Source organism: Somniosus microcephalus, chromosome 23 (genome assembly GCF_052327205.1).
Source record: "Somniosus microcephalus isolate GS21.2 chromosome 23, FLI_Smic_1.0, whole genome shotgun sequence".
NCBI classification, from domain to species: domain Eukaryota; kingdom Metazoa; phylum Chordata; class Chondrichthyes; order Squaliformes; family Somniosidae; genus Somniosus; species Somniosus microcephalus.
The window spans coordinates 57,802,678-57,829,679 of record NC_141009.1 but is presented as its reverse complement, the minus strand read 5'-3'; the positions used below and the strand labels follow the sequence as shown (position 1 = coordinate 57,829,679).

At 49.1% G+C, this 27,002-nt stretch overlaps 1 protein-coding gene across 1 annotated transcript in view; it reads right to left on the bottom strand.

Moving 5' to 3' along the window:
* LOC147101881 (B box and SPRY domain-containing protein-like) overlaps positions 1-25,601 on the bottom strand; it is a 44,202-nt gene extending 18,601 nt beyond the window's left edge. Inside the window, exons 1-2 of the mRNA XM_085965897.1 lie at positions 25,189-25,601; positions 1,070-1,168 (exon numbers count right to left, since the gene is read on the bottom strand). Coding sequence (XP_085822023.1) covers positions 1,070-1,168; positions 25,189-25,503 — 414 coding nt within the window. The 5' untranslated portion in view covers positions 25,504-25,601. The remainder of the gene's footprint in view (positions 1-1,069; positions 1,169-25,188) is intronic.
* Positions 25,602-27,002: the final 1,401 nt, after the last annotated feature.

Genomic DNA, 27,002 nt, shown 5'->3' with positions numbered 1-27,002 from the left:
AGCCATGATCTTATTGAATGTTGGAGCAGACTCGAGGGGCCGTATGGCCTACTCCTGCTCCTCTTATGTTCTTAAAAGACATTTTTGCTGAATGGTCTCAAAGTGATCAAGCATTTCTTAAATTGAAAATAAAAACAATCAGCAAGTCAAGTAAAGAATCATAGCATTAACGGGGCAATGTTAACCTAACCCGCCATCGTAAAACTGACGGGATCGTGTGCAACACTGGTTTTACACCCTGCCCAATATTGCTCTCCGCTGGAGTCACTGGAGAGTAATGTCGAACGGGGTGTAAATCCAGCATTCCACCCGATCCCGTGGGTTTCCTGCCCGCTGAGTTAGGTTAAAATTAACCCCTACAGCACAGGAGGAGGCCATTTGGTCCATCGTGCCTGTGCCGGCTCTTTGAAAGAGCTCTCCAATTAGTCCCACTCAACCCTGCTCATTCCCCAGAGCCCTGCAAATTCTTCCTTTTCAAGTATATATCCAATTCCCTATGAAAGCCTATCTGTAAAAATCGCTTCCAAAGATTACATAGAATTTACAGCACAGAAACAGGCCACTCAGCCAAACTGGTCTGTGCTGGTGTTTATGCTCCACACGAGCCTCCTCCCATCCCTCTCATCTAACCCTATCACCATATCCTTCTACTCCTTTCGCCCTCATATTATCTAGCTTTCTCTTAAATGCATCTATGCTACTTGCCTTGCCTAACTACTGCTTGTGGTAGCGAGTTCCACATTCTAACCACTCTCTGGGTAAAGAAGTTTCTCCTCAATTCCTTATTGGATTTAATCGTGACTGCCTTGTATATATGGCCCCTAGTTTTGGGACTCAATCGCAAGTGGTTTTATCCATAATCTCTTTGTCCTATTGTCCCATTGAGATATGCCACCCAGAAGCCTCATTCTCAGAGATACTTGGCAGGACAGGATAAAGTTCATTGCAGACATTTCACAGCCGCACTACTGGCATGAAAGAAGACCGCAGTTCATCTCCTGCAGTACGAGGGAGGGCGTTGCCCACAACAAGAGGCTGAGGGGTGGTTTTGTTAGACAAGCTCACTGACCTTCAGACTGTGGTTTTTGCTGTTAAGAGTCTCTGCCATGAAACGCTCCACCGAAGCTAATCTCAGCTGTAATTTCTCACAAACATCAACCAGTTTATTCTGAGGAGAAAAAAAGGAAAGATCCAGTTACCTTTCAACTCAGTCAGCACATTATACTGAAAGGGACTTCAAACCGCGGTGCATAGCAACACTAGGAGGAGGAAGTACGTCTTATTACAGCAAAGTTATTTGTAACTTGTGGGATCGCAAAATGTGCAGGGGTTTGTTCAACAGTATCTGCAAAGTGATACATTCCCCGTTAACACAGGTTTAAACTACCCAATATATAACTATATTAACTATTTATATAACTATAATGACACGGTGTCAGCTGTGGCTCAGTGGGCAGCACTCTCGCCTGAGTCACAAGGTTGTGGGTTGTGGGTTCAGGTCCCACTCCAAAGACTTGAGCAAAAAAATCTAGGCTGACACTCCAGTGCAGTGCTGATGGAGTGCTGCACTGTTGAAGGTGCTGTCTTGTGGATGAGACAATAAACCGAGGCCCTGTCTGCTCTCTCAGGTAGATGTAAAAGATCCCATGGCACTATTTCGAAGAAGAGCAGGGGAGTTATCCCCGGTGTCCTGACCAATATTTATCCCTCAACCAACATAACAAAAACAGATTATCTGGTCATTATCACAGTGCTGTTTGTGGGAGCTTGCTGTGCACAAATTGGCTGCTGTGTTTCCTACATTACAACAGTGACCACACTTCAAAAGAACTTAATTGGCTGTAAAGTGCTTTGAGACGTCCTGAGGTCATGAAAGGCGCTATAGAAATGCAAGTTCTTTCTTTTTATACATCAATCAAGTGGCATTATGTAGATTTGTGCCTGAGGTACTCAGGACTGTAACAGAACCACCACAGACAACCACCTAATTCTCTCTTCAGGGCAGACAAGCTCTCTCGGCAGATTATCCAAATGGGGACTGTGAGGAGGGGGTCGGACAGGCTGCCCCTCTAAACGGAAGCCTTTGGCATGGTCCAGGCTGGCAAACTCTGTGTGGGCAGAGGGTTGTGCAGGAGCCCAGCAGAGTATCTCAAGGGAGAGAAGGGGTCCCGGAGTGTAAGGGGGGCCCAGCAAACTCGCCCGACTCAGCCCTTGCCTCAGCTCATCTGCTGCTGGAACCCTCATCCATGCCTTTGTTACCTCTAGGTTTGACTATTCCAACGCACTCCTGGCTGGCCTCCCACATTCTACCCTACGTAAACTTGAGGTCACCCAAAACTCGACTGCCCGTGTCCTAATTTACACCAAGTCCCCATCACCCCTGTGCTCGCTGACCTACATAGGCTCCTGGTTAAGTAACACCTCAAGTTTAAAAAACATCAACCTTGTTTTCAAATCCGTCTATGGCCTCGCCCCTCCCTATCTCTGTAATCTCTTCCAGCACCACAACCCTCTAGATATCTGCACTCCTCTAATTATGGCCTCTTATTTTAATCGCTCCACCAATGGCGGCCGTGCTTTCAGCTGCCTAGATCCAAAACTTTGGAATTCTCTCCCTAAAAATCGCCGCCTCTCTACCTCTTCTCCTTTAAGACGCTCCTTAAAACCTACCTTTTTGATCAAACTTTTGGTCATCTGTCCTAATATCTCCTTATGAGGCTCGATAACACTCCTGTAAAGCGCCTTGGGATGTTCTACTATGTTAAAGGTGCTATATAAATGGAAGCTGTTGTTGTTGTGTATGAGACAGCTTTATTCACAATGCTGGAGCTAACAGCGTTCCTGATTATCATCAGGCCTTCAATACACTTTCTCTATAGAATTATATTCTTATCATACCCCCGGCTCGAAAAGTACTAAGAAAACAATGGGAGCAAGGACAGACTCGAATTTACATCATGCGTTCTCATATCTGGCAAAGTGCTTCTCATACAATCAACCACTTGGAATGCACACTTTTAACATGGTGATGGATTTCCATAATGAACAAAACCAAAATGTCATTCTGTATGGAGTTGGATAATCTCAGATGGAGCTGTGGTGGGGGCACCAGAATTGGTGTCAATGCCTTGAGATAATGGCCCTGAAATTAGGATCGGGAGCTTGCCGCGCGTGCAAGCCCCCGATGTTCACTTACCCAGCGCGCTGACATTTTAATCCTGGCCCGCATTGCATTTCCTCTCACTGGTCCTGCCGCACTGTGCGTGCGTGACCCAGCGGCGTACTTAGTGCGATGAGCCGGCTGGGATCACGTGAGCACAGGGCAACCAATGGGAGGTTGCAAAAGTTCATTCATGAGTTTGACAGTAAGAGCTGTCAAACTCATGAAAACTCCTGGCCCCAAAACACTACTTAAACCTGAAAGAAAATTTAAAAAAACATTGCACTACTTAAATGAACCATAAAGGACTCTGAAAAACTATTTTAAACAATAATTTTAAAATTTGAAAAAAAATTTAATATAAAAAAATCGGGGCTAAAACTAAACTTACCTTACTGTAAATTCTTTAAAAATAACAAACCTGTGGAAAAAAAAATTCTCAATTGTATTAATAGACCACTTACCTGTAAAACTAAGTACTTACGTGTGGTTTTTCAATGCGTAAATACCGGAGGCCTTTACACACGCGCAACTCTCTAAAAATAGAGGAAATCCAAGTCGCACGCACTGCCCGATACCGCGCACGCGTTCAGCCTCTTAACCCCTTGGGTCAGAGGACAGGAAATGCCGGTTTTCAGCGCATGCGCTGTGCATGCTGAAAACCAGCAATTCCTCCGGGCACACGCGTGAGTACCCCGTCCTTACTCACGCGTTGTGCCCGGAATTACTGGGCCATTAAGCAGGGGGGTGGGGAGGCGAGTCAGGCTGCAATACCTCCATGGCTGATTGCTCCGTCAGCACAAACTGTCTATGTTCATGGATGGGCACAAGCCACGGACAGAGAACCAGAGGGTACCTGGCCTCAGTGAACAATATATCTCACCACAAGTCAGCGTCTTCAGAAAACAAGGGGAGGACATTGGGCAGGGATACAAAGGGGAGCAGTAGAGAAAAGGCAGCAAGTTGGTGACACTAGACAGGCAGGGCGCGAGACAGGGCGCGGAATGGCAAGAGTTAATGATTAAAATTAAAATAACAGAAAGATATTCCAGAGAGCGAGAAATAAAAAGAGAGAAATTTAAAGACAAGCAGTCCAAATAAAGAGAAGTTAGTTAAATGTTTTATATATAACCATATTCTTACTATTTTTTTTGGTACATTCATTAGCACATGAATGTTTTGTATGCAAATATAGTTTAAGGGGTTAGATCTGGAATTTGTGCGATCGTGTAGAACCGGTGATAGTCACTGGGCAGCCTGTTTTACATCTCCCGCTTTTTATTTCCATTGAAGTCAATATAGAGATGGTAAACAGGCTATCGACTCGCTATCAAACGTTTTACACTATGGCACAAAGTCAAGATCTACCCCAATAGGTTTGCCAATATAGTGACTCCACTTCAAAGTGGTTCCTTGTTTGAGAAGCACTTTGCCAGATATGAGAACGCACTTTGTAAATTCAGGTCTGTCCCTGCTTCCATTGTTAGCTCAGTACTTTTTGAGCCAGGGGTGTGATAAGAAAATGATTCCATAGAGAAAATTTACGGAAACAACCTGATTATAATCAGGAACGCTATTGGTCCCAGCGCTGAGAATAATGTTGCCTCATTCACATTGGATGTGGGTGGGAGAGGGGAGGGAGGGTTTGACTAAATCAATCTGCAGTTTCCTCTTCTCAGGTACTGTCACAGGATGGATCCCAACTGAATGGACGTGCTGGAACTCACTGAACTAACACACATCAACAAGTTAATGTGGTAATGTTTCTCACTGGTCACATGGTTTAAACTTGAGCACACTTCGCCAATGAGATCTGGTCCACATGACTCCTGGTATCTGAAAAGTCAGCACATAGCTCACAATCTCTGTCAGCAATTCCAAAGTCAAACCGACCAACTCACCGTCAAACCAACTCACCGTGACCATGGAAGCTAGTCTTAAATTGAAGCTCCCATTCTCCCGAGTACAGATGTGGTAACTTTATCCCCTCACCTTACCCTTCGCAAGCTGTGAATAGCACTGTGCAGAGTTTACAGATTTCCTCTTGATTATGGAGAGATGGGAGTAGGGTTAGCTGTTCATTGTCCGTGTGTGGACTGTAACTGCTGTTGAAACACACATTCCGCAAATCTATTCGGCCACAGCAAGCGGTTCAAGACATTCTCGATGTTTTCCTCAGTGGCTCACCATGAGACTCAGTATCTCATGGAGACTGCAGTGTGGGGTCAATGCCTGGTTTTGTTTTGTCGTACAGTACATAATGGGCACAGATCTTGCTAGAGTGGGGCATTTTGCAGCATGCCCCGTTAGTTAGACTTTTTACTGCACTCTTCAACTCAAAATATTTTGGCGCCGTAACTTGCTGGAAGTGCGAGCTGATAACCTGGGAATCTGGGACCTCAGTGAACGATGGGACCAACAGTCTATCTCCTTAAACGATGAGATTTAAGGATTGAGAAACAAACAGAGGAACGACTGAGAAGGAGGTGAATTAGAGTCAAATCAGGTATAGAGAGGGAAAGAAAGAATGGTTTAAGAGAGGGAGAGAAAAGAGACAGAAAGGAAACATAAGAAAAAAATTAAAACATTTAGGGCTCAAATTGGACTCCTTTGCGCCTCCCGTTAGCGTCTCCGGGGGCGCTAATGGGGCACAAATGGGTTTGTGACCGGGCGCGGCGATATCAACGCCTCCCGCTAAATTTGGCGGGAGTTTTGCGGCGGTGGTAAGATGTTGCGCCCGGAGATCATGACATCATTGCCGTGCACAGCGCCCCGGATGAAAAATTCCCTCTCGCCCCCCTGCTTGTGCGCCTGCCGTTAAGAACGAAAGGTAGAGGAGGCGGCTTTCAGTCGGATGTCCCCTGGAGGTGCGCTATTTAAAGGCGCCCACATCCAGTTTAGTTTTCAGCGGACAACAATGCTGCATTGTTAATTTCACATCGGCAAAGAGGCCTTTTGACCGATTTGCACGTTTTGCATTTCAACGAGTGTTCTGGCACATAAAGGTTATTGAGTTTCATTGAGGGGAGATTTGAAAGTGCAATATTTGGATCCTTTCATGAGGGCTGTTCTGGCACTGGATCTCGCCCTCCAGCGTCAACGTCAGAGGCAACTGAGGCACAGAGAAAGAGTGTAAAATGTGGCCAGAGGTAGGAGGGCCAACAGGGCTCTCAACAGGAGGCCTTACCCACCCAGGGTATTCCGGCAGCCGTTCTGCTACATGAATTTCACTGAGGACCAGTGTATTAGAAGGCTACGCTTCAGCAAGGATGTGGTCACAGAGCTCTGCCACCTCCTGCAGCCAGACTCGAACCTCAGATCAGGACCACCACGGCTCTCTTAGTGGCAGTCAAGGTCACCATCGCCCTGAATTTCTTCACCAGCGGTTCATTCCAGTGTGCGACAGGCAACATCTCCATCATCTCCCAGTTTGCCGCCCATTGCTCCATCCGCCAGCTCACAGGTGCTCTGTACAGAAGGAGAAGGGACTACATTTCCTTCCCCATCACCAGAGAGAAGCAGGATGAATGTGCATGTAGCTTTGCTGGGATAGCGGGCTTCCCTGTGGTGCAGGGCGCCATTGACTGCACCCACGTCGCTTTGCGGGCACCTCATAACAATCCTGAGGTATTCCGTAACCACAAAGGCTACCACTCACTTAATGTGCAGTTGGTGTGCGACCACACACAGCGAATCCTGACTGTCAATGCCCGCTATCCTGGCAGCAGCCACGATGCCTTCATCCTGCGCCAGACCGGTGTGCCGGCTCTGTCCCAGCCACCACATTAAGCTCGCGGCTGGCTGCTGGGAGACAAGGGCTATCCGCTCTCCACCTGGCTCATGACTCCCCTCCGCAACCCCAACACTCCTGCCCAGCACTCATATAATGAGAGCCATGCTGCCACTAGGAACATCATCGAGCAGATCATCAGGGTGCACAAGCAATGGTTCTGCTGCCTTGACCGCTCGGGAGGAGCCCTCCAGTACTCGGCTGAGCAGGTGTCACTTTTCGTCATCGTCTGCTGCATGCTGCATAACTTATGAGGGCCCAGCCCTTGCCACCAGGCATAGCCACACCACCTCAGGAGGAGGAAGAGGAAGATGAGGAGGAGGAGGAAGAACAGCAGCAACGGAGGAGGCAGCCACTCAATCGGCGTTCTGCAAGATCGGTCCGTGACTGCCTCATCAGACTTCGTTTCCAGTGACTTCGAGTCCTCGCTCCGGTTGCTGAGCATGTCACCATCATTCCATCACTTTGTGATTCTATACCGCACCCCAGAACCGAAATGAGACACAGCACCAAATCTGCAACATTCCAGTAATAAATTTATCAAAAACCATTAACCACATATATACAACAATATTGACTAATCACCCTTGTGCAAACCCTTGCCTCCCCTCTTTACAGTCCCCTTTCCTGCTCTAGTGCTCCTACGTAGTGTCTCCCCAGTGGCTGCAGCAGGGCTGGTGGAAGGATGCTGAGTGTCCTTGCGGGAGGCTTCAGATGGCCTTGCAGGACACCCTCAACCAGCTCTGGACCTGGAAGGCCCGGCTGTAGACTGCACCACCTCAGGCTGGCCGGCGGCAGTCTGGGCTGGCTGGATAACAGGCGACAAGTGCAATGGCAGAGTGGCATGGTGGGATCAGGAATGCTGTCATCCTGAGAGAGGACAGCAGCTTCCTTCTCCACTGACCCACTCCCACTCCCCCGGGGCAGCACATCAGCATCACTACCAATCTGCTGGAGCACAGATTGCTGGCCTGCTGCGACACCGTGAGATCCCCGGTGGACTGAGGTGGACCCAGCAATGATGTCAGCAGTAAGAGCTTTCGTGGCATCAAGCTGAGACTGCATGAGAGCAGTCTGAGACTCGATGGCAGCAACCATTGACTGGCAGCAACCATTGACTGCATTACAATACTAAGACATTGCGTCACTTCTGCTTGTGCTGCAATGGAAGCTGCCACATCGCCCATGACACGCGGCATGAGGTCTGGATCCGCGCGGTCTCTCTGGGAGTCCGCCACCCTTTGCAGACTGGAAATGATGGGCTCCACGGTGTGCGCAGAGCTCTGTGCAATGTTGGAGGCGGACTCCTCCACGCTCCTTACCATTGCCGAGAGTCTCTCGGGCACCCTTGCCATTGCACCTATCATCTTGGTGTGAATGCCCATCGCCCTTCTTGTGAATGCCTCCCCATCGAGGTCCTCATCTGAGTCCTGTGCAGCAGAACTCACACGCGAACTTGCCCTCTGGGGAGCTGCCTCCTGAGCTACCCTTTCCCCCTGGCCTTGCTGCAGCCCGCTCGTCCCCGGTGCATTACCCAGTGCAGACCCCTCCACTAAACCTGCCTCTAAAGATCGTGTAGTGCCAGTATTTGAGGTGGTGCCTGCGGGTGAGAGATGCAGTGACGCGGTGCTTTACTCCTCTTCCTCGTCTCCTTCCTCACTCTCAGTGGGGGGCTCAGAGAGAGGCTGGTCATCTGGTTGCTGATTACAGGAAACTCATTGGTATCCGGCACCGACGGGACCGGCGTGTTGCCGGTTGATTAAAAATTCCGGATGACGGAGAGGGTTATCTACTGAGGCTATTTTTAACAAACAAAAATTTAAAAAATCAAGAAATGTGCAGTATACAGTAATTGGGTACTCACCTACAGAATGCTGTGTTAAATGGATGGTGGAAGATGCTTGATTAAGTACAGTACTGCCACTTGAGGGTAATCCATAACTCTTTAATCGGAAGAGACTACCGCCAGCGCGGGAAGAGTCAGACTCCTGTTATTGAGCTGTTTGGACTTCCGACAGCGCCAAGAAGACGAGTAGTGGCAGTTTGGAGAACTACCCCCCCCGACTAACTCGGCCACCGCGGGAAACTCGGACTCGGCAACATTGCCGGTTATTGAGGTGTTGTTTTCGGAGTGAGAATTTTGCTGGTTAATAGAGAATTCCAGATATTTAGGTGCCGTTTAAACGAGAGTTTCCTGTATCTAAAAGCATAAAGGCACAAGACTCGTGTTAAGGTGAGGGCAGGAGGGCAAGGAATGGAAAAGCAATTCAGACATTCTCAGGATGTGGAGAGTGAGAAAGGTTTGTGGTGTGAGGGGGAAGTGGGATGAGAGGAGAGGAGCTGAAGATACCGTTTTTGCCCCCAGCGGGGTCGATGTCGCCGACGGCCACGGCGCCCACCACCTGCTGCCCAATGAGTCGCAGCACTCGCTCCTCCAGGTCTGAGAGCTGCTGGAGCTGCGCATCACCCCCGCCTGGTCTCTGCTGCTCCCTCCTATTGTGGGCCATCTTGGCCTACAAGAGAAACAAATGTGTGTGAGTCAGATTCCAGCTATGTGTTTGGGAGATATGCCTGCCGTCGTTGAATAGCTGTGATTGTAGGCAAGGCGTGAGATGTGGATGTAGTTTGAGTAGGTGAAGATGTTTGGTGGGGATATGGTTTTTTGCGCAGTGTGCACAGACTGAGGTTCAGATGCTGGTATGTAGGCGCTGTTGAAGCATGGACTCACCTTGACCACCCGACTGAGGTCACTGAATTTCTTGCGGCACTGTGTCAGGCTGCGTTCGCCCACACTACTGGCCGAGACCCCCTGGGCCACTTCCCTCCACATTGCCCTGAGCACCTGAGGCGATGGCCTCTTTCCGGTGTCCGGGAACAGCATTGCCCTCCTTCGCTCCATTCCAGCCACCAATGCCATGTCTGTGAACCGACGAGCTCTTTCCCTGGGAGTGGGAACAGCCATAGCCATCACTTGCTCGCAGGTCGCCTCGAAGCCAGCAATGCTGAAAATGAGCATCTGCACAATGATGCAACCTCCCCTTTAAGAGCTGGAAGGAACCAGTGTGAAGGATCATTGCTGAATGCACTGCACCTGAAATTCATTAGCGCTCTGCTGGTACCGCCCCTGTAGCACCCCACTGAGGTCATTAGCGCTTGATTTAGCTCCCCACTTCCTTCCTGGGGCGCTAACACCCAATTTAGAAGTTCAGAATCCTTAGCGCCTGGCACTAAATTTTCAAAATTTCAAAAGTTAGCGCCCCAAACGGGGCGATACCCAATTTCACCCCCTTAAAATTTGACATTTTTAAAATCGCTAAGAACAATTTATTGCCTGGAGGAATGAGACTTAAAGTTTGAATTGTTCACTTTCTGGGCCAGAGAGGTTGGTTGGCCGTCATTAACAATTATCACCTTGTTAAAAGGGTAAGAACATAAGAACATAAGAAATAGGAGCAGGAGTAGGCCAATCGGCCCCTCGAGCCTGCTCTGCCATTCAATAAGATCATGGCTGATCTGATCCTAACCGCCAATCCACTATCACAGAACCATCTCCTGAATCTAACAGAATTAGACACACGAAATAGGAGCAGGATCAGGCTACACGGCCCCTGGGCCCGCTCCGCTACCCACAGGGCCATGACCGATCCGAACCTAGACTCATGTCCAAATTCCTGCCCGCTCCCCATAACCCTTTATTCCCTTTACTTCTAGGAAACTGTCTATTTCTGTTTTAAATTTATGTAATGATGTAGCTTCTACAGCTTTTTGGGGCAGCATATTCCATGGACCTACCACCCTCTGAGTGAAGTAGTTCCTCCTCATCTCAGTTTTGAAAGAGCAGCCCCTTATTCTAAGACTATGCCCCCTAGTTCTAGTTTCACCCATCATCGGGAACATCTTCCCCGCATCCACCCGATCCAACCCCTTCACAATCTTATAGGTTTCAATAAGATCGCCTCTCATTCTTCTGAACTCCAATGAGTAGAGTCCCAATCTACTCAACCTCTCCTCATATGTCCATCCCCTCATCCCCAGGATTAACCGAGTGAACCTTCTTTGTACTGACTCGAGAGCAAGTATGTCCTTTCTTAAGTATGGACACCAAAACTGTACGCAGTATTCCAAGTGCGGTCTCACCAATACCTTGTACAACTGAAGCAATACCTCCCTATTTTTATATTCTATCCCCCTAGCAATGAAAGCCAACATTCCATTGGCCTTCTTAATCACTTGCTGCACCTGCATACTAACCTTTTGAGTTTCGTGCACCAGGACCCCCAGATCCCTTTGTACTTCAGTACTTTCCAGTTTCTTGCCATTAAGATAATAACTTGCTCTACGATTTTTCCTGCCAAAGTGCATAACCTCACACTTTCCAGTATTGTATTCCATCTGCCAAATCTCTGCCCACTTACTTAGCCTGTCGATGTCCCCTTGCAGGTTTTTTATGTCCTCCTCACTCACTACTTTCCCTCCCATCTTAGTATCATCTGCAAACTTTGATATGTTACACTCGGTCCCCTCCTCCAAATCGTTAATATAGATTGTAAAGAGTTGGGGACCCAACACTGACCCCTGCGGAACACCACTAGTTACTGATTGCCAGTCAGAGAATGAACCATTTATCCCAACTCTCTGCCTTCTGTTAGATAGCCAATCCTCTATCCATGCCAGAATATTACCCCCAATCCCGTGATTTTTTATCTTAAGCAATAATCTTTTGTGTGGCACCTTGTCAAATGCCTTTTGGAAGTCTAAATACACTACGTCCACTGGTTCCCCTTTATCCACCCTATACGTTACTTCCTCAAAGAACTCCAGCAAATTTGTCAAACATGACTTCCCCTTCATAAAACCATGCTGACTTTGTCCTATTAAATTATGATTATCCAAATGTCCTGTTACTGTCTCCTTAATAATGGACTCCAAAATTTTACCTACCACAGATGTTAGGCTAACCGGTCTATAGTTTCCAGCCTTCTGTCTACTGCCCTTTTTAAATAAGGGTGTTACATTAGCAGTTTTCCAGTCTGCCGGGACCTTTGCCGAGTCCAGGGAGTTTTGGAAAATTATTACCAATGCATCCACAATCCCTACCGCCACTTCCCTCAAGACCCTAGGATGTAAGCCATCAGGTCCAGGTGATTTATCCGCCTTGAGTCCCATTATTTTACCGAGTACCACTTCCTTAGTGATTTTGATCGTGTTTAGCTCCTCCCCCCCTTTAGCCCTCTGTTTGTCCAGTGTTGGGATATTCTTAGTGTCTTCTACTGTAAAGACTGATGTAAAATATTCATTCAGTGTTTTTGCCATCTCCATATTTCCCACCATTAATTTCCCAGTCTCATCCTCTAAGGGACCAACATTTACTTTAGCCACCCTTTTTCTTTTTATATAACTATAAAAACTCTTACTATCTGTTTTTATATTTTTTGCTAATTTACTTTCATAATCTATCTTCCCTTTCTTAATCAATCTTTTTGTTATTTTTTGCTGTCTTTTAAAGTTTTCCCAATCCTCTATCCTCCCACTAGATTTGGCTACCTTATATGCCCTTGTTTTTAGTCGAATACTATCCTTAATTTCTTTACTTAGCCACGGATGGCTGTCTTTTCTTTTACACCCTTTTCTTCTCAGTGGAATATATTTTTTTTGGAAGTTGTAAAATAACTCCTGAAATGTACACCACTGATCATTACTTACACTGTTAATTACCAGACTTAACTTTCTGTGGCGAGTTTACTGGACAATTAATGCACAAATGCAGCAAGTTCTTAAAAATAATGGTGAGGCTAAGGGCTAGATGTAGTTTGTGTGAGGCAAATGGCGGAGTGGCGTAAATCAACCAGCAAGTTCTGGGGATTTGCAACTCACAGCGTCACTCCTAATCCCCTGAATTTGGAACAATTTGAACATTAATAACGGCATGTGTCGTTAACACGCCAATACTTTTCCAGCAAGTTCTGGCTCAGTATATTGAAAGTCCAGTGTATCGTGCACTGTCACACTTTCTGTTACACCCTGTACGGATTCTCTATAGCAGGAGTTCTCAACTGGGGGTCCGTCATAAGTAACCTGCAGCATTTAAAAAAAAATCAGATTTAAAACAAAAAGAAAAATACACCCCATAGCATAAAGGTGGGACCGAGCTGAGTAAACTGGGAACTCCGGCCCCGACTCGGACCTCCATTGCCCCGCTCCCGAGCATCTGTGCGGTAACAGCGGCAGCTGCCGCTGAACCCAGGCCGCTCGTCGCTGAGCGCAGATCCCCCCGGCTCATGCTCTCCGTCGTCCGCTCTCCTCTCGCCAGATCCCGCTGTATATGTCGTCCCCCCCCACACCACCCCCCCCAAGCCACCCCCACCACCCCCCCACACCCTCACCACCCACCCCACCCCCACACCCCTACCCCCTCACCACCCACCCCCTACTTGTCCTAACGCCACGCTGCGTTGGTTGTTCCCCCTCCCCCGGGCTAATTGGGGCAGTTTGCTCTTCGACTTTCACCCCTGGCTCCCTGAATCCTCTCACTGCCATAGCGGCAACTGTAACCCATTTAGTGCAAGCATCCTGCGACTACTGAAACCAGCCAATGGCGGCTCTACGCTCGCGCGTACGTCCGTTCCATTTCAGATTTGATTTTTTTTGGTCCCATTTCTGTTACTCGCGTGGTCGCAATTGTCAGTCAAATGAAGAGGGGGCGAGGAAATAGGCGGCAGATGCAAGGAGCTGCTGGGGTCAAACAGTGAGTTGCTGTCTTCCTGGAGGAAGAAGAGCGGAATATGCCAACATTAGGAAACTATTAGGATTGACACTTCTACCAGAAAAACTGAAACAGTTTGCAAACTCATTTAAATATTCTGCACGGTTTAATTTTTCCCATTTTCTCTCCTGCTGTATTCCAAGTGTTGATTCACACTGTTGTATAGTTACAAGGCTGCTGTTTGGTGCCTCACCTCATTCATCCTTCACCTGCGAGCCTACACCTTGAGTGTTAGCAGTCTTGCTCTACTAAGGAGGGCATCGCAGGCAGACCTGATTGTTCACACCCAATGTTGGCCTCCAGCTAGGGTTTCAACCTTTCGGGAGTGTCCTGGAGTCGCCTGGAATAAAACATTAATCTGGGCACCGCTGCGAGCAATTTGGGAGAAAAATCATAGGGCCTTAAAAAAAATGGTGTCTTTTCATCTTCATTGTAGACTTTTGTTTATTAGTTATAAAATATTAGGGATTGGGGGGGGGGGGGGGGGGGAGGGGAAGGCTGTTTGACTGACAATCGAGCAGAGAACCGGGACCGGTTAACGTGCCGGGAACAGTCGGCGAGGGAGTCGGGGGTTGCGGGGGAAAGAGGGAGACTGGGGGTCAAGTGATCGGGGCTCAAGTGGAGGGAAAGCGGGAGTGGGATGGGCGGGTGTGGGGGACCTGTAATGTATGTACCTTTAAGGGGGAGAACTACTTTTTACAGCTCCTGTATCCTGTAGTACCGGCAGTGACTACACCTGTATATAAACCCTGAGTAGTGATCTGTACAGTCAGTTGCAGTTTGAACCCTCATTCAGTAAACACCTGTTGATCGTTCCCTGCAGTCTTTTGTCTGATTATTGAAGGACACAACATTAAGATACACGGATCCAACATTGGCGACGTCGCAGATTCGAACCTACCTGCAACTCTGCATCACCTCCCAGGGATTCGCTCCTGGAGAACAGTGGAAGGAGGTCGAGTCCAGAAGCACGGGCGTCGACCACGGGCAACCGCCCAGTCAGCCAGCGGAGATTTGAGCATCGCAGGGGAGGCTGTCGAGAGCCAGGCTTGGCTCTCCAGTCACGGTGGTCCAGCGAAACGGGCTGGCAACAGGTACTGCGCAGACCCTTCCCGGACAGCGGCGGCTAGAGCCGACCGAGCGGCACAGAAAAAGGCCGAGCAGCGTCGACGGGGGAGAGAGAGAGAGGGCAGGGCGCACAGGGCGCAGCCGGTGTTCAGGACCGAGCGGCGTCAACGGGGGAGAGAGGCGAGAGAGAGCAGAGCGCAGCCGGTGTTCAAGGGCCGAGCAGCGTCAACGGGGGAGAGAGGCACGCAGGAAAACGCGAGGCGCTATCATTGCCACGAGGACCGCAGAGAGCGGCATTGGCAGCAGCGCACAAAACCCACAGGGCGTCGCCATTTGCCACGAGGACCGCCGAGAGCGGCGTTGGCAGCAGTGCGGGAGACGCCATTTTAAGCTGCAGCGGGGAAGAAAGGAAAGCATGGGAGACGCCATTTTAAGCCGCAGCGGGGAAGAAAGGAAAGTGCGGGAGACGCCATTTTAAGCCAGTCTAACCACACCCAAAAATGCCGAAGAGTGGCAGTATCACAGCGTTCGACAATGAAGTCGAAGATTGGACGACATATGTCGAACGCATAGAAGTATACTGCAAGGCGAATGAAGTGCCAGATGACAAGAAAGTGCTGGTATTGTTGAATTCAATGGGTGCAAAAATGTATGGCTTACTACGAAACCTAATAACCCCAGAGAAGCCAGTAGAAAAGGATTTTGAAAACATAGTGTCAATCCTACAGGACCACTTAAACCCCACACCGCTGCTGATAGCAGAAAGATTTAAGTTTCACAAAAGGAACCAGCATAAAGATGAAAGTAAAGCTGAGTATTTAACGGAACTGCGCAAGCTATCGAAACACTGCCAGTTTGGAACGGGACTAGCAGATACTTTAAGGGACAAGTTTGTGTGTGGGCTTCAAAGTGAAGGAACCCAGAAACGGCTTCTATCAGAAAAGGATCTTACGCTGGACAAGGCTTTCAGCATTGCAGTATCACACGAAGCAGCCGCACGGGGCGCTGCAGAGATTCAACGGAGACCGCAAGAATATGGCACAAATGAAATGTCATACAGAACAGTGAAGTGCTATCGCTGCGGCAGAACAACACACGACCATAATGATTGCTGGTTCAAGGACAAAGTGTGCAGACAGTGTGGAAAAGTAGGACACATAGCAAGAGTCTGCAGGTCGGGAAAGAAAACCAGCAGCAAGAAATCTCCACAGGAGAAGTACAAGAAGGTACATAAGGTGACGGAGAGTAGTTCAGACAAACAGAAGAGTGATACAGACTCCGGAAGCAAGGAGCTGGGTTGTCTGAAACTACATAATGTGATCAAAACGGAGGATCACCAAACTATCTGGGGCACGCTCAAGATAGCAGGAGTCCAAGTGAAAATGGAATTGGACACAGGATCAGCCCTAACAGTCATAAACCGAAGGGACTACAAGCGGCTATTCTCACATATACCCTTAAGAGATACAAAGATTGTCTTGAAGACGTACACGGGGCAAAAAGTCTACCCCAAAGGAAAAATAAGGGTGAACGTTATATATAACGGCAAGGAAACACCAAAAATGGACCACCACTACTAGGACGTGAATGGATCCGGAAGATACAGCTAGATTGGCATTCCATACAAGCACTGACTGTAGATGCCAAAAAGGATGACGACGTCACACCTGGACGACTGTCAAAAATGCTAACTGATGCACAAGAAGTGTTCCAGCAGGGACTCGGAACACTAAAAGGCATAACAGCGACGATCAAAATAGAGGAAAATGCAAGCCCAAAGTTTTTTAAGGCCAGACCTTATGCGATCCGCCCAGCCGTCGAAGCAGAGCTGGAGGGTTTGGAACGTTCAGGAGTACTGTCCAAAGTGGACTGGAGCGAGTGGGCTACACCCATCATTCCTGTAATGAAGAGGTCGTTGAGTAATACGCCTGGGGAACCAAAGAAGGTTCGCATCTGTGGGGACTTTAAGGTGACAGTGAGCCCAGTCCTTCACACTGTACAATATCCGCTTCCGCGGATTGAAGATATTTTCGCCTCGCTATCTGGAGGGAAACGCTTCACTAAGATTGATCTGGCCCAGGCGTACCTGCAAATGGAGGTAAAAGAAGCCTCGAAACAGTACCTCACGATCAACACTCATAAAGGTCTCTACCAATACAACCGGCTGGTGTTCGGGGTAGCATCAGCTCCGGCTATTTGGCAAAGGGCAATGGAACAAGTCCTGCAAGGGATTCCAGGGACCCAGTGTTATTTGGACGACATCCTGGTCATGGGCGAAAATGACAGTGATCACCTCGCCAACCTGGAGCAGGTGCTCACTAGATTGAAGGAATATGGGCTCAGAGCTAATCGCCACAAATGCGAGTTTTTCCAGAAGCAGATCTCGTATTGTGGCCACGTTATTGATAAAGAGGGGTTACATAAGTCCCCTGAAAAGATTGAGGCAGTAGTCAAGGCTCCAGCACCAGAAAATGTGTCACAACTGAGGTCGTTCCTCGGGCTGGTGAACTACTACCATAAGTTCTTGCTGAATTTGTCTACCGTACTACACCCACTGAACACCCTACTGCAAACGGGAGAACCATGGAAGTGGAATGACGAATGTAAACGAGCTTTCCAGAAGAGCAAAGCATTGATCACATCAAAAGAGGTGTTGGCTCATTTCAACCCAGCACTACCAATTCGTTTGGCGTGTGATGCATCACCCTATGGCATTGGAGCGGTGCTGTCGCACAAATTCCCGGACGGCTCGGAGAGGCCAGTAGCCTTTGCGTCTCGGTCACTAACCTCAGCCGAGCGTAACTACGCCCAGATTGACAGGGAGGCCCTCAGCCTAGTGTGGGGAGTGAAAAAGTTCAATCACTATCTGCACGGGCAGAAGTTCACCTTGCTGACTGACCACCAACCACTTGTCTCCATCTTTAATCCAAAGAAGGGCGTTCCGGTGATGACTGCGCAACGGCTACAAAGATGGTCCCTTTTTCTAGGGGCGCACCAATATGAAATCGAGTATAAGGGCACGAAATAGCATGGAAACGCTGATGGGCTATCACGCCTGCCACTGCCTACTGCGGAGGAAGCACCAGCAGTGGATCCTGTCGAAATATTTCATTCGACTATAATTGAATGCTTGCCAGTAACTAACGCTGGTATAGAGAAGGAGACCCGAAATGACCCGACACTGTCTCGGGTATATGATTTGATGGTGAAGGGATGGCCAGCACATGGCGACTCACTGTTGCCAGCATTCTCATCCAGAAGAGAACAGCTGTCAGTATGCCAGGGGACCTTGATGTGTGGATCCCGAGTGGTAATTCCACCCAAGTTAAGGGAGAGTACTCAATGAGCTTCATGAAGGTCATCTGGGAGGGGTGAAAATGAAAAGCCTTGCTAGGGCATGTGTGGTGGCCGGGGATCGATCAGCAAATCGAGGACCTGACAAAGAGCTGCTCAGGATGCCAGAAGGTCTAAAATGCACCACCACATGCCCCTCTACACCCATGGGAGTGGCCCTCATCTCCATGGCAACGGGTGCATGTTGATTTTGCTGGTCCATTCATGGACTCAATGTTTTTAATAGCCGTGGATGCGCACTCGAAATGGCCTGAGGTGATCAAAATGTCCTCCACCACCACGGAGAAAACTATTGCAGTCCTACGGACCATTTTTGCCAGGAACGGCGTGCCAGAGCAGATTTGCTCTGATAACGGACCACAGTTTGTGTCCGAAGAGTTTCGAAGATTTATGAAAAGGAATGGGGTAAGGCATTACACATCCGCCCCGTATCATCCAGCCACAAATGGATTGGCTGAGAGGTTCGTACAAACCTTTAAAAAAGCAGTAAAGGCCATGTGCGATGACGACATTCCACTGCAGCATAAGGTGGACAATTTCCTGTTAGCCTACAGAAATGCGACACATGCAGTCACCAACCAGGCCCCAGCCATGATGTTCTTTAACCGAAGGTTGAGATCTCGTCTGGATTTGCTCAGACCAAATGTACGAAGAGATGTTGAGAATAAGCAATTCTAGCACATCAATGAGAAGCCGACAAGGAGCTTCAATGTAGGGCAACCAGTCTTGGCCCGCGACTACCGAACAGAGAAATGGCAACCAGGAACGATATGCACACGGCAGGGGCCACTAATGTACACAGTGGATGTTGGGGAGAACATTGTGAGACGCCATGCTGACCAGATCCTAGAGTCACAGGAACGAGTCAACCCCATGTCTCGGCCATACGTACCTGGTGAGGAACCCGACGCATCTACCTCAGAAACAATAGCATTGGAAGCTGATGAATCAACTGATGACAGGGTGTTAGAATCGCCTCCGCACCAAGAGCGAGACACTTGGGAAAGGCGTTATCTAGAAAGAATCAGGAACTCCCCAAAGACTGAATTTATAAATAGACTATTTTCAGTTAATGTTGCATGTTAAAAGTGTTAATTGTAATTAGTTTGATATTTAATTGTTAAATGAGTGTTATGGTACTGTTAATCTAAAAGGGGAGGAATTGTAATGTATGTACCTTTAAGGGGGAGAACTACTTTTTACAGCTCCTGTATCCTGTAGTACCGGCAGTGACCACACCTGTATATAAACCCTGAGTAGGGATCTGTACAGTCAGTTGCAGTTTGAACCCTCATTCAGTAAACACCTGTTGATTGTTCCAACAGGACCAGTATTGTCTGCAGTGCCGGGACAGCAGCAGTAACATGGTGAGTGGGAGCAGTGCTGAGAGAATTTTGATCTTGTGTTGTGTTAAAGGGAGTCTGTGGAACTTTTGTAACATGGGAGGGGGGGGGCCTCAGAACCAAAAAGGTTGAGAACGCCTGCTCTACGGCACATCTCAGACACATTTAATCATAGTCAAATTTATTTTAGCGCAGTCAAATTTATCCCACCAACCTGACTGGCTCTTTCTTCCCATGTGATTGACTCCCCGGCCTGAATTACCCTTTCCCAACAGCTGCAACAGGCCACAGATAGGCAAATTAGAACAAGCTAAAAACACTGGAACTGCACCGGGCTAGGGGTAAATGTAGGAAAGTGTAAATTAGTAAAACGCGAATTCTCATATCTGGCACTCAAATCGCTTACTTACAGATGCCCCAAACAGTCTTAAAATATTACAGGCTAATTAGTACCTTCCCCGACGGATTCACCTCCCATCGAAATCAATGGGCGATCAGCTCTGCCCATTCACTGACCAAGCGGTGATAGAACTGCACCAGGAGTGTCAGCCTGGATTTTGTGCTCAAGGCTCCGAAGTGGGGCTTGAACCCACGACCTCTGAGTGAGGGGGGAGAGTGCGACCCACTGAACCACGGCGCCATTTCTTTGACTGCGTGTGTTCAGCATGGTGGAAGATTAATCTCTTCAGGAGTCGTTGGCCCACTGTCTCAGATCTTCATCAGCTCAATGTTCAAACAGCCAGGTTACGTAAGAATCTTTAAGAGTTTCCCATGTCGTAGGTGCGTTCCTGTAGCTCTGTGTAACTTGACTTTGTATTGCCTGATCAATGAGCTGATGCCCTTCAGGGACGGGAACCCGCCACCACTACCCGGTCTGCTCTAGATTTGTCTCCAGTCTCTGACTATGTGGTTGATTGTTAATGCTCTGTGAAGTCGTTATTAAAAAAAAATCACGACAGAAGGCCCAACGCCACCTTAGGAACAGGAGAAGGCCATTCAGCCCCTCGAGCCTGCTCCGCCATTCCATTAGATCATGACAGGTTTGCAACTCAACTCTATTTACAGTAGCTGCCTTTGCTCCATATCCCTTGATACCCTTACCAAATAAAAATCTATCAATCTCAGCCTTTAAAGCTCCTTCTCAAGCCAGCTAGGGATGGGCAATAAATGTAGCCTTGCCAGTGTCACCCACCTTCCGAGAACAAAAAATAATGGAACTGTTATTTGATGGGTTTGTGACTGACACCCGAGCTCGGGTACAGCAGCCAGTGGTTACGGTACTGGACTATACAACCCAGAGGTCAGGAGTTCCAATCCCACCATGGCAAGTTAGGAAAGTGAATTCATTAAGCTGGGTAATTAGACTGGCACCAGGAATAATAACAGGAAACTTTGGTTTATCCGGAGGTTATATGTCCGGAATACTCGATCTAACGGCAAAAATCAGGAGCCGTTTTCTATAAGTTTTTTTAGTTCTTGTTGCTTTTTTTTTCCCAGTCAGGCACTGCAAGGTCTGTAGCTATAGCAACAGCTTCAGCAAGAGAGGCTTGCAGCTGCAGCCGACTGGTTTGAAGCACAGGGTTTGTTGATTCACACGGAGCTTTTCAGTTCCGTATGTTTCAACATTAACGCTGGTATGTCCGGCACTTTTGATGGTACGGCACCAGCTCGGTCCCGTCAGTGCCGGATATCAGAAAGTTTCCTGAACCATGATTCACAGGATCTTACAGCACAGAAGGAGGCCATTCGGCCCATCGTGCCCCTGCCGGCTCTTTGAACGAGCTATCCAATTAGCTCCCCTGCTCTTTCCCTACAGCCCTGCAATTTTCTGTCCTTTTCAAGTATTTATCCAATTGTCTTTTGAAAGTTCCTATTGAATCTGCTTCCACCGCCCTTTCAGGCAGCGTGTTCCAGATCATAACTCGCTGCGTAAAAAAGATTCTCCTCATCTCCCCTCTGGTTCTTTTGCCAATTATCTTAAATCTGTGTCCTCTGGCTACCGACCCTCCTGCCGGTGAAAACAGCACAATTTACTCGATCAAAACCCCTCATAATTTTGAACGCTTCAAACACTTGCAAAAATTTGGAAAGCTTGAAAGATTGTTGTAAGGCAAGAAAGAAAGAATTCGCATTTCTACAGCACCTTTCGTGACCTCAGCACGACCCAAAGCCAATGAAGTACTTTTTTGAAGTGTAGTCACTGTTGTCATGTATGAAACACAGCAACCAATTTGAGCACAGCAAGCTCCCACAAACAGCAATGAGATAAATGGCCAGATAATCTGTTTTAGTGATGGGATAAATATTGGCCAGGACAGGGAAAACCCTACTGCCCCTAGCTGGTTGACATTTAATGCCCCTTGAAGTCACCAAACAAGCCACTCAGACGTAAACAATTGCTAGTAGTTCAAGGCGAAGGCCCACCACCTCTATATAAATGCAAGTTCTTTCTTTCTTCCTTCCTTTAGTGCAGAAAATATATTATTCAGGAATATATTAACTGCCCATCCATCACTGATAATGCAGGCACAAACATCAACAATCCTGAGCCACTTCAGGCCATGCCTGGAATGATTTGGATGGGCGCACTGTTCAGGAAAGGGGCACTGACGCCCTCCGCCCTGTGCGTCACACAATATCGTCATCGTGCAGAGAGACCCGAGGCCAGACTGACCGGAGGAGAAGATGGCACTTGATCAGGTACAAGAAGAGGGAGAGGAATACAAGATCACCAAGCGGGGCCCTGCAGGTTATCGGGCAGGCTCCAAACCAGTCAGATTGGATCGGAATCGTATGTTACAGCATGGACTCCTCACCGGATTGGGGGAGCCCATTCGCCCAGTGCCCCTCCCCCGCTTGTGGAGATGGGGAAGCCAATCGTGCGAATGGGACGTAAACTGTCTCTGAAACATTGACAGCAATTTGTACAAGCACTGCAACGAGTAATCAGTGCTTGCCCATGTGAAGCTCTGCCAAGTCCTACCAATCACTCATATTGATCGGCAATGCAGTCTATTTGGATGCATCAGCTTTAGAATTGGGGACGCAGCTGCACTGATGGCTCAATGACTTTATCCAGTGAGTAGCTGAGACATTCAGGCCACGATGCTTTTGGGGCCAGTCCCCATTCTGTGCCGACAAGGCCGCACTAGGATATTTTTTTCCCCTCCCTAAGCTGGGCAACTACAATTGTACTCAGTGCCCCTGCAAAAGAGAAGCAGAAATCAGGCAGGGTTCTCGCTGATCATTGCTATCTGATGACCTGCACCGGAAGTGCTCCTGTGTGGGTATCAGATCAGGCTCAGCTGCAATCCCTCCACAGTGAAACAGTCCACAACCCTCACTGTCCAGGCTCACACTGGGGCGAGAGGCCAGAGATATCTGAGAAACCATATCCCAGCAAAGGCCTGACTGTATCCCGGCAAAGACCTGACTGTATCCCAGCAAAGACCCGACTGTATCCCAGCAAAGACCCGACTGTGTCCCAGCAAAGACCTGATTGTATCCCAGCAAAGACCTGATTGTATCCCAGCAAAGGCCCGACTGTATCCCAGCAAAGGCCCGACTGTATCCCAGCAAAGGCCCGACTGTATCCCAGCAAAGGCCCGACTGTATCCCAGCAAAGACCCGACTGTATCCTAGCAAAGACCCGACTGTATCCCAGCAAGAAACTGACTATCTCAGCAAGGAATCCACTGTATCCCAGCAAGGAGCTGACAGTAACCCAGCAAGAAACTGACTATCATAGCAAAGACCCGACTGTACCTTGCAAGAAACTGACTGTATCCCAGCAAAGACCCGATTGTATCCCTGCAAGAAACTGACCGTATCCCAGCAAAGACCCGATTGTATCCCTGCAAGAAACTGACCGTATCCCAGCAAAGAGTTGACTGTATCCCTGCAAGAAACTGACTATCCCAGCAAGGAATCCACTGTTTCCCAGCAAAAAGGGAAGGAAAGCAAAAAAAATTAGGAGGGAACCGAAATGAGCAAATTTCCACATGTTCAATGGGATTCCTATCAGTCTCCAGAAGCACTAGAGAAGGTGCAAAAGGTATTTACAAGGATGATCCCAGAACTGAGAGGTTATAACTATTATGGGTCTCTTTTCTCGTGAAAAGAGAAGACTGAGGGGGGACCTAATTGGGGTTTTTAAGATTATGAAAGCTTTTGATAGGGTAGAGAAGATGTTTCCATTTGTCGGGTAGACCAAAACCAGGTCATAAATATGATAGTCACCAAGAAATCCAACAGGGAATTCAGGAGAAACTTCTTTACCTAGAGAGTGGTGAGAATGTGGAACTCGCTACCACAGGGAGTGGTTGAAACGATTAGCATAGATGCATTTATGTGGAAGCTAGATAAACACATGAGGAAGAAAGGAATAGAGAATATGCAGATGAGGTGAGATGAAATAGAGTTGGGGGGGAGGCGTAGACCAGTTGGGCCGAATGGCCCGTTTCTGTGCAGTAAATGATTTGTCTCACTGCTGACAGCTCTCCACAGTTCAGGGCTCTGAACTGGCTCCCAACTGATCCTGGCACTGGGGCGAAGGGTGCCTGCAGCCTGATCCGGATCCCACGCCCGGAGTCAGGCTCCACAGCGACCAAATCCCATAATAGCCCCGATCAATGCGAAACTCACCATTTCATACTGAGGACTCAATACATCCAATACATTTTCATATCACACCATGAGAACATTCTCATCCCAGTGCTGATGCCCCAAGCCGCTCCCAAGATAGGTTGAGCCCAATCCGCATCCTGCCACTGGCTCCCTTTACCTTAAGCCCCCTGCCTGATGCCCTGGGTGGGTATCATTACCCTGATGGCCCCCTCAGCCCTCCATTACCCTGATGCTTCTCCTCACCCCCACCCCCCGGCCGTCAGATGCCCCCTGTACCTGATGCCCTCTCGACCTGATGCCCCCTGTACCTGATGCCCCTGTACCTGAAGCCCCTGTACATGATGCCCCCTGATCCTGATGCCCCTGTACCTGGTGCCCTCTGTTCCTGGTGCCCCTGATCCTGATGCCCCTGTACCTGGTGCCCTCTGTTCCTGGTGCCCTGCACCTGATGACCCCTGCACCTGATGCCCTCTGATCCTGATGCACCTGCCCCTGATTCCCCTGTCCCTGATGCCCTCTGATCCTGATGCCCCGTCTCTGATGCTCTGTACCTGATACCCCGTCCCTGATGCCCCCTGCACCTGATGCCCTCTGATCCTGATGCCCCTGTACCTGATGCCCTCTGTCCCTGTTGCCCTGTACCCGATGCACCTATCCCTGATGCCCCTGTCCCTGATGCCCCTGTACCTGATGCCCCTGCACCTGATGTCCTCTGATCCTGATGCCCTCTGATCCTGATGCCCCGGTCCTGATGCCCCTGTACCTGATGCCCCTGTTCCTGATGCCCTCTAATCCTGATGCCTATTCCCTGATGCCCTGTACCCGATGCACCTGTCCCCTGCACCTGATGTCCCTGTTCTTGATGCCCCTGTACCTGATGCCCTATCCCAGATGCCCCTGCACCTGATGCCCTCTGATCCTGATGCCCCCCGTCCCTGATGCCCCCTGATGCCCCTGTCCTTGATGCCCTCTGTCCCTGATGCCCTCTGTCCCTGATGCCCCCTGTCCCTGATGCCCCCGTCCCTGATGTCCCCGTCCCTGATGCCCTCTGTCCCTGATGCCCCTTCTCCCGGCTCTCACTCACCCTCATGAGCTCCGCCGCCTGCCCGATGGCGGTGCCCTGGTGCTCACTGCAGGGTCCCGGGATCGCACAGCGGGCGCACACCGCCTTGCCCTCGGTGAAGCAGAACCAGTCCGGCCGGCCTCGGTGAATGGGACATTCGCCGCAATCGGGCGCCTGGGAAGCGGCGAGCTGCTCGCACCCAGCCCGCTGACAGGTGCAAGGTGGCCGGCTCGCCTCCTCCTCCTCCCCGCAACCCGAGCACCTCGGGCAGGCTGGGGGTCCCGGGGGGCGGGCGGGCTGCCCCGGCCCCGGGTCCCCGGTCTCCGGCTGGGACATGGCCACAGAGTGGGAGAGGAACGGCCGGTTACAGGTGAACGCGGAAATACAGAGCGATACAAAGGTCACTGGGGAAAGGAGAGGAGCTGAAACCGACACTGCAGGAAACACAGGAGGAGGCGGAGGAGAGGCAGCCGCGAGCATTGACCAGACTCACCTTTCATAACTTCATATATTTATAAACATTAACAAGTAGCACCGTCTAGAATTGATATTTGTAAACTCCAGGACTCCGAGGGGGGAGGGGTGCAAAATAGTGGGGAAACTGTTACAGGGACTCTGCAAGGAACAATGTTTCTCAACCTTAGACTGAGCAGGGAGAGACTCCCGTCAAACGTGAGCATGTCATGTCCAAATAAAGTACTGATTTGTCCTGCTACAAAGAAAGACTTGTATTTATATAGCGCCTTTTACGACCACCGGACGTCCCAAAGCGCTGTACAGCCAATGAAGTACTTTTGAAGTGTAGTCACTGTTGTAATGTGGGACGTCCTCGAGCCTTCACAAACAATTAAGTGCACAGTGTAAGTTTTCTACATCATTGTATGTTGTTTGCAAACAACCAGGGGTATCCTAAACATCCTTTCATAAAGACACTGCTCCTTTAATCTCATTGCAACAGGCACATTTTCATCAATCTATATCATGAAATGTTTTGCATCTGGAGCATCTTTCAGCTGCCTGTCAGGTCTGGGAAAGGTTCTGGGACATGGACAGGGTTTGGGAAAGGGTCTGGGACACGGATAGGGTTTGGGAAAGGGTCTGAGGCATGGACAGGGTCTGGGACATGAACAGGGTTTGGGAAAGGGTCTGGGACATGGACAGGGTTTGGGAAAGGGTCTGGGATATGGATAGTGTTTGGGAAAGGGTCTGAGACATGGACAGGGTCTGAGATATGGACGAGATATGGAGAAAGGGTCTGGGACATGGATAGGGTTTGGGGAAAGGGTCTGAGTCATGGACAGGGTCTGAGATATGGACAGGGTGTGAGAAAGGGTCTGGGACATGGACAGGGTCTGAGACATGGACAGGGTGTGAGATATGGGCAGGGTCTGAGACATGGACAGGGTCTGAGACATGGACAGGGTGTGAGAAAGGGTCTGGGACATGGACAGGGTCTGAGACATGGACAGGGTGTGAGACATGGACAGGGTGTGAGATATGGACAGGGTCTGAGACATGGACAGGGTGTGGGAAAGGGTCTGGGACATGGACAGGGTGTGGGAAAGGGTCTGGGACATGGACAGGGTGTGGGGAAAGGGTCTGGGACATGGACAGGGTGTGGGAAAGGGTCTGGGACATGGACAGGGTGTGGGAAAGGGTCTGGGACATGGACAGGGTGTGGGGAAAGGGTCCAATGTATTGATGGAGTGACCAGCGAGACACATTGGGAGCAAATCGCAACAATGTCCCCAATTTCCTGATATGAAGCAAGGCTCTCCGGCGGGAGTGCACATTCCTAGTATGAGCCTTGTATCTCTTAATCAACTTCTAATTAA